This window comes from Pistacia vera, unplaced genomic scaffold (assembly GCF_008641045.1).
Source record: "Pistacia vera cultivar Batoury unplaced genomic scaffold, PisVer_v2 Contig1152, whole genome shotgun sequence".
Classification (NCBI taxonomy): Eukaryota; Viridiplantae; Streptophyta; class Magnoliopsida; order Sapindales; family Anacardiaceae; genus Pistacia; species Pistacia vera.
Window position 1 is genome coordinate 59,609 of NW_022195196.1, and position 7,870 is coordinate 67,478.

The 7,870-nt window shown below is 35.7% G+C and overlaps 2 protein-coding genes and 1 long non-coding RNA gene across 4 annotated transcripts; all 3 read right to left on the reverse strand.

Moving 5' to 3' along the window:
* Nucleotides 1-1,262: 1,262 nt before the first annotated feature.
* Nucleotides 1,263-2,582, reverse strand: LOC116146907 (MDIS1-interacting receptor like kinase 2-like). The gene is made up of 2 exons (XM_031432343.1): nt 1,791-2,582; nt 1,263-1,697 (listed from the first exon to the last, which is right to left on the reverse strand). The coding sequence occupies exons 1-2, from the start codon at nt 2,485-2,487 to the stop codon at nt 1,405-1,407; spliced, it is 990 nt and encodes a 329-aa protein (XP_031288203.1). The 5' UTR covers nt 2,488-2,582; the 3' UTR covers nt 1,263-1,404.
* A 14-nt stretch (nt 2,583-2,596) lies between these two features.
* On the reverse strand, nt 2,597-5,427 carry LOC116146918 (MDIS1-interacting receptor like kinase 2-like). 2 transcript variants are annotated; one of them, XM_031432354.1, is made up of 2 exons: nt 3,598-5,427; nt 2,597-2,779 (listed from the first exon to the last, which is right to left on the reverse strand). In XM_031432354.1, exons 1-2 carry the CDS (start codon nt 5,317-5,319, stop codon nt 2,774-2,776), a joined length of 1,728 nt encoding a protein of 575 aa, XP_031288214.1. In that variant the 5' UTR covers nt 5,320-5,427; the 3' UTR covers nt 2,597-2,773. The 2 variants fall into 2 exon arrangements, with proteins under 2 accessions (XP_031288214.1, XP_031288211.1); XM_031432351.1 differs by having other exon boundaries at nt 2,597-2,784; nt 3,603-5,426.
* A 1,092-nt stretch (nt 5,428-6,519) lies between these two features.
* LOC116146750 lies at nt 6,520-6,840 on the reverse strand. Its single transcript, XR_004130566.1, has 3 exons — nt 6,800-6,840; nt 6,681-6,712; nt 6,520-6,597 (listed from the first exon to the last, which is right to left on the reverse strand). It is a non-coding gene; the product is annotated as an uncharacterized LOC116146750 (long non-coding RNA).
* Between the last annotated feature and the right edge of the window lie 1,030 nt (nt 6,841-7,870).

A 7,870-nucleotide genomic window follows, 5' to 3' on the forward strand; every position in this document is an offset into this window, starting at 1 on the left:
CGAACCTGAAAGTGATGAAGGAAAATCTACTGGATGTTTCCCTATGATCACTTTCAGTTTTTTTCTTGTAACATTACCGCACAAGACCTCGGTGCTTGAAAACTCTCCAATGTCTTTCATTTCAGGTTTATTTTTTTGTTGAGAAAATCTACACATAAATTTTGCCTATTATTGCACTAAGAAAAAAATGAGGTTATGTTGAAGAAAGGAATCTGATCGTTGGCAGAGTAGGACATTCAAGTAAATACTGATAATGTATTTGATACTTAAGTAAGGGTCTTTATCTTATTTGCTTAAGATCACCCTCGTGTGTGAGTGGTTGTACTTCTAATACGAATTTTCATGACTCGGCCCCCCTATTGTCTCAATCTACCATCTTTACTAATCAAATAATTCTAATTTATCAAATTATTTTCAGATTCAATTAAGTATGTTGCTCAATAAATAGAAAATTGATTGCCATGCCGCTTCGCCTACCTAGCTACCTTCGTCGTTTGGATCTGGAAATACAATGACAAAGACAGCAATACAAGATATAGCTTGCTTTAGAAAATATAATGAAATTCAGTTTTCATTCAATCTGGTACTGTGTAGAGTACAATTCATCTGAAGGAATAAATTAGTGCTGTATTATATGAATGCGTTAAGTTTAAATTTTAAGCATTGTTTTTTATCGTAGATAAATTATCACAAGAAAAACCATCAACTAGTTAATTTTAAAATTTTTTAATTTATTCCAATCTATCAAACCATTCTTTAAATATTTGATCTAATCCCATCTGTTGAACTAATCGAATTCAACAAAAAGAAGAAAAAATGATCAACTAAAATTAAATGTGTTAGCTTTAATCGAATTATTTACATATTTGGTATCCTAATATAAAATTAGCTATGAAAAAATAAGATATAATAAAATATCAGATTCATTGTGATGTATTTAGGCTAATACTCAAGCTAGTATATATATTTCGGAGTCCTGTATTAAACCCACGGTGTGACGAAAGAAATGAGATTGAGAAGGACACCAAACTGATGACTGCAACATGAACCCCAATCCCCAATCTTTTGCAGCCCAAGAATGAGGGTTTAATGCACGCAAAAAGGATACTGTGGCATCCTTCGATCCCAATGCTGCAATGCATACAGTTACTTTGAAACTTATATTTTTTGTTGATGAACCTTACTAGGATCTTAACTCTAAAAGTAACAGGCGTGATCTAACTTCTAAATAAATGACCGATCCCACGGTTTATTTCATAAGCTTGTGATAACTGATAAAAATCAAACTACATGTTGATAAATTACTCCGGAGTTTGAGGGTTCAGAAGGATTGCATTGTTTTACACAAGTAACTGATTTTACAACGCACTGCTTTTGCAGATACCCACAAATTGCCTTTTGTGCTCATAACTCCTTGGAAACCATGTCCATGGTTGGCCTCAATTGTGGATTGACATCCAAGCAAGTACTAGCAAGGTTACAAATTGCTGTAAGTTTAGCATGAAGTGCAGGTGGAGGAAATGGAAGACGTTGGTCCACAATATCTCTCAGTAGCCTGTTCTTCTTCACCCTAGTCAAAGAAGAGGACAGAGAAAGAATAATATCACCTGGATGTTTTCCTTTGATCACTTCTAGTGCTAACACTCCGAAGCTATATACATCACATTTTTCAGTTACCTTCATTGTGTAAGCAAGCTCTGCAAAAATGACAGACAAATGAGATCATCATATACATGTGTCATCCTCATCCATTCTCTATAAAGGTTACAATAGATGAATTATATGTATACCTGGTGCAAGATATCCATATGTACCCAAAACTACAGTCCAATTGGTTGAGCCTGGCTGGAGAACCTTGGCAGCTCCAAAGTCCGAGACATGAGCTTCATAGTCTAAATCAAGCAACACATTCTTGCTTGATATATCTCGATGGACAATTGGTGGGAAACAATCATGATGTAGGTAAGACAAGGCCTGAGCCACACCTTTTAAAATACTTATTCTCTTACTCCACCCCAGTTCCTTTGCTTCTACCTCACATCCCAGAACTTTATTCAAGCTACCCTTTTCAAGGTACTCATAAATTAAAAAGGAGTGTTGAGCATGCAAATAAAAACCAAAATATCTCACAATATTTCGATGATGTATCTCCGTTAATGTTTTAACTTCATTCAATAATTGTTTTTGGTTTGCCATCTCGCCAGGATGCAAAGAATGAGTATCAAATTTTTTTACTGCTACAAGCAGCCATTCTGTTAATTCTGCTCTGTAAACACTTCCACATCCTCCCCTCCCAATACAATACTTGGCATCAAAATTTTCAGTTGCTCTCATGATTTCTTTATAAGTTACCTTTTCTGCAATGACTGATAAAGTTGAAATCCAAAATTCCCCCACGCTCTCATGATTTCTTCTCTCCCCTCTTGGACAACTAATTAATGTGCTCTCGTTATTTCTTCTCTTCCTTCTTCGACAAATAATTAACATTTTGATCACCACAATTAAAAGAGTAAGTCCTCCTAAAAGAGGGAACACAATACTGAACACCAATTGCCGGCCCTTGCTTAAGTTCTGTTTGGGTAATGTGANTGAATCAAGCAACACATTCTTGCTTGATATATCTCGATGGACAATTGGTGGAAAACAATCATGATGTAGGTAAGACAAGGCATGAGCCACACCTCTTAAAATCCCTATTCTCATATTCCAATCCAGTTTCCTTGCTTCCACCTCACATCCCAGAGCTTTATTCAAGCTACCCTTTTCAAGGTAATCATAAATTAAAAAAGAGTGTTGAGCATGCAAACAAAAACCAAAATATTTCACAATATTTCGATGATGTATCTCCGTTAATGCTTTTACTTCATTCAATAAGTGATTTTGGATTGCCATCTCACTAGGATGCGAAGAACGAGTATCAAATTTTTTTACTGCTACAACATGCCCTTCTTCTAATTTTGCTCTGTAAACACTTCCATATCCTCCCCTCCCAATACAATATTTGCGATCAAAATTTTCAGTTGCTCTTATGATTTCTTTATAAGTTGCCTTTTTCCCAATGTTTGATACAGTTGACATCCAAAATTCCCCCATGTTCTCATGATTTCTTCTCTTCCCACTTAGACAACTAATTAAATTGCTCACGTTGTTTCTTATCTTACTTCTTTGAAAGATAATTAGCACCACAATTAAAAGAGTAAGTGCTCCTAAAAGAGGGAACACGACAGTGAACACCAATTGCCAGCCCTTAAAGATCTGTTTGTGTGATGTGAAAGTTTTGCAAGGTAGTCGTAGGCTGCTAGCAGCACCACACAATCCTCTATTCCCTTCTAATGCTTCCACTGGAGCGTATCGAAATGCTCTACTATCGGGAATTGGACCCTGCAACTCATTATAGGATATATCGACAAATGACAAACCTTTCATTCCTTCAAAACAACTCGGAATTGAACCAGAGAGGTTATTGTAGGAGAGATTAAGGTTCTCCAAGTTCTCCAAACAGCATATTTGAGACAGTATCTCTCCTTCTAGCAAGTTATGACTCAAATCTAGAGCTGATAATTGAAATAACTTTGCCAATTGATCTGGAATTTCTTCATTAAGCTGATTGTTACTCAAATTCAAGTAGTGTAATTTCAACATGTACCCAAGATCATTTGGGATTGACTTGTTCAATCTATTTGCAGACAAGTCAAGGTACTCAAGTTCAATGAGTAAGCCAAGTTCCTGAGGTATACCTCCAGAAAGTTGATTCCCATTCAAAACCAGATTGTTCATAGAAACCAACTTTCCTAGTTCCTTAGGAATCTTCCCAACCAAATGATTCGAAGAAAGATCAAGCACATGCAATCGAGATGAATTTCCAATCTCTGGAGGTATCCTTCCTGTAATTTGATTCCATGCAATCTTTAGGGTACTTAATTGCGGGCACTTTATCCAATTGGATGAGATTTCACCATAAAATTTATTATGGCTGAGATCTAAGAAAGTCAAATTTGGGTAGATGCCAAAATCTTTCGTGATATGTCCAGTGAGCTGATTGTGTCCGACCAGTACTCTGACTAGGCTTGTACAATTTTTCAAGCTTATGGGGATTGGACCAAAAAAATGGTTGTCATGTACATCTAAGTACTTGAGTGATCCACTTCGGCAAACACTATGGGGCAAATTTCCAGTGAAATGGTTGTCCTGTAGTACCAGTCCAGTCAAGTTCATGAAATTTCCAATTTCTTGATGAACAGAACCAGAAAGACTATTATCCGACAAGATCAAAAATTTTAAGTCACTTAAATTATAAATTGAAACAGGAATTGAACCACTGAGTTGGTTTTCATTTAATCCTAAGTAAGAAAGAGATTTTAATTTTCCTAACTCTTTGGGAATGGAACCAGAAAAGTTGTTATGGCAAAGATACAAATATTTTAGGTTGTTCAAATTACCAATGAAAGAAGGAAGCAAACCACTTAGTTGAGTTTCACACAACCTTAGATCAGAAAGAGACTTCAAATTTTCCATAAAATGAGGAATGGAACCAGAAAGGCTATTCTTATCTAGATACAAAAATTCTAAGTTACTCATATTACCAATAGAAGGAGGAATAGAGCCACTTATTTGATTTTGCTTCAACTCGAGTCTGAAAAGTAATTTCAGATTTCCTATCTCCTTAGGAATTGAGCCCGAAAGTGAATTATTAGAAAGAGACAATTGAGCCAAGTTGCTCAAATTGACCAAAGAAGAAGGAATCAGACCGCCCAAGTTGTTATGGGACAAGACAAGCTCTTTAAGAGAACTTAACTGGCCTACTTCTTCTGGTACTGAACCATTTAACTGATTGAAAGAAAGGTGAAGGATCTCCAGATGTGTTAAAAGGCCAATTTCTGGTGGTATATTCCCAGACAATTGATTATTTGACAAATCAAGGTGTGTGAGGTTGGAGAAATTACCAATCTGAGGTGGAAGGCTTCCAAAGAGTTGATTCATGCTCAGATCAAGATACAAGAGATGAGGAAATAATGAGAAGGAGAATTCATCAAGTGTACCTTCTAAACTTGTATTCGTAAGGATAATACTTTCAACACGTTCGGCATGGTCGCAAGAAATTCCGGCCCAGGTACATGCGCTTAGTTGGGTAGAATTAACGGGATAAAGAGTCCACGAAGGCAGGAGAGACTGGTCATGATTCCGAAGACTGTCTTTCCATTTGACGAGGGCATTCGCTTCATCAGAAGAATCAGAAGCAAGATTAAGTGTAAAGTGTAACATAACAAGCAAGCAAAGGGAAACAAGTGAAAACACTCTGTTAAAGGTAGACAACTCCATTGTTTCTCTTGTTTTCTGAATATAACACGGAATATTTTTATATACAAAGACCTAGATGCTTGAAAAGTCTATCACCGTCTTTCATTTACTCTAGAGAGAAATTTCCTGCAACTTGCACCTAGTGTGGACAAAAAATAATCCAGTCTTCGTCAAATGGAAACTTCACAAAATTTTCCGAAAAAGTGATTTTGTAAAGTTTGCTTTATTTTTTTCCCAATATAAAAAAAGAGAAAATTATTTAAAAGAATTTTTTTTTTTTTTTTTGGAAAAATTATAAACTGAATTTTTTTAATTGATTTAGTGGATCAGACTTTCATCTATTTTTTTTTTTTTTAATTTTACCTTTCTACAACTTTTATGCCCTCACTCTAGTAATTCTAAAGCTTGAATCATGTATGTGACTCTAGCACTAGAGTGACTCAACTCGAGCATAAGATTTTATTTTATTTTATTTTTTTTGTTGTGAGATCAGATTCTTTTCTCTGTACATCGCTAATTTCTCATTACTTTTCAAATAATGCATATTAATCAGATTCTTTCTTAGAAACGCTATATTCTTTGAGTTCAATGAAAAACAGAGAAGGTTTCGGTGGTCTGTTAGCATGTAGCAATCACTCTGGAACTTCGAAATTGTAGTAGTAACTAACTTGGAAAACACAAAAAGTAGATTTAGCAGGTATACATAGCTTACAACAGAAAGCAAACACCCTTTGGCTGTCACTAGCAGCTAAACTATACATATGTATAAACAAATAATCAGATTTCAAGATTAAAGGAGAGCAAGTAAGAAAAGGGATTAAAACTTTTCTGTATATTAGCTCATATTCAATATACTATACAATGTTGATATTTATATGCACGTGTTGGGATAAATCCTACCCCAGACAGATTTACATTGAAAAGTTAAGAATGTCGCTAAATGAACCTCCACTAGAAGAACCCTGAGAAGAGTCTACTGAGTCAGCTTCCACCTATATAGCGCCACTTTAGCTTTGTCCTTTACAGGTAGCTATTTTTTCGGGTAATATCAAATCAATCCATGCTTGTGTCAAATGAAAGAAAAGAGATAACAAGCCATCATTTTGTGTCTTGGGTGTGGTGGAGCTGCTGTGGCAGTGTCAGGTCAGGTGCCACATCGGAGTTGTAAGAGAGGTATATGAGAATAGGTTGTTGGCGTAACATTACTCATTAGAAAAAACATACCAAATCTTCAGCTATTATGTTCATATTTCCAACAGCTCTGGAGATGGCATCAAACAAGGATTTTCCAGGTCCCACCTACTGTCATCAAATGAGTATCTAAGATTGATAATTGAATATTTTTAAAAGATTATAGCTTAATATGATTTGCAGAATCTAACCTTCCATCTTCCAACCATTGCAACCTTTGATTCTGTACAAAAGTTGTATAATATATTAGTTTACACAGTATGTCAGTGCAACAAACATCAAGTTATCTGTCAAATGAATATCATCTCACCAGATGGAACAGCCCAAAAGCCAGCAAATCCTCCAAAGTGGTCAATCCTGAATTAATCATATAAATCCTGTGCACGTTTTAAGCGGCGAATCCACCATGAAAATCCATCTTTCTCCATGGAGTTCCAATCATACAGAGGGCTTTTAAGTCAAACACGAAGCTAATAGATAAGCTAGCTAATATTGTATGCTTAAAACTACAAGAAGAGTATTACATATGAGCAACAACAGATGATTGATGAGCACATCATCTTCAAGGTATTAAATAAACAAATGAATATTAAATATGGAGAATATGGGTAACGACATTTATGTGGCACAATTTGAATGCTCAGATGTAGTTGCTAGGCAGTACAATATATGTATACAAACCTGTCCCAAAGCTGACCAGTTACACTGAAGGCATCAGGAGGAACACCACTAACTAGAAGAGGAAAACCACTCCTGACAGTCACCTGTATGTGACAATTGACATCTCTGGCAACAGTTTGATGAAAGACTCACCAGCAAAAAATGCTTTTTGTTTGCCCAAATAGCAGCACTATGATAACCTACATAGATGGACATGTCTCCCATTATACTAATGCCCTTAGTTTGTGCATAGCTGCTAACTTTTTGCCATTACCTTTAGGATAAGAACTGTTGTGCAACGAATACATCAATCTATATAAGTGAAAACAAGAATAGACAATCATTAGGTCATCTAGCATCTTAGATGTTGAGAGAAATTACAAGCAATCAAATAAGACTGAGTCATGTAGTTCTTACAAAATCCTTTTTACGTTGGTAAATTTCTTCCAGGGCAGAAAGATGGCGATTTTTCAAGGGTTCAGGCCAAAAATACCAACTGAATGTATTGAGAGTATCATCGATAGCAGCAAAATATGCTGCATCTTCAAGCCAGCCTATGATAGTGGGGTAACTACTCAATTCCATGAGAAACACATCCAAAGAGTGAAATCCAACCAAACTATAATCCAAAGATAATTGTAACTACATCCACTTTTTGCACTTAATTAACATTTTAATTCGATTTCTCAACAATACAAATCCAACTACATGAATCACTGAA

What these genes read in the sequence shown, in the direction of transcription:
- LOC116146918 (XM_031432354.1), bottom strand. Translation starts at nt 5,319, where the DNA reads ATGGAGTTGTCTACCTTTAACAGAGTGTTTTCACTTGTTTCCCTTTGC.
- LOC116146907 (XM_031432343.1), bottom strand. Translation starts at nt 2,487, where the DNA reads ATGTTAATTATTTGTCGAAGAAGGAAGAGAAGAAATAACGAGAGCACA. An exon ending in ATATGGATATCTTGCACCAG is followed by an intron (nt 1,698 to 1,790) that starts GTATACATATAA and finishes TCATTTTTGCAG; the next exon opens with AGCTTGCTTACACAATGAAG.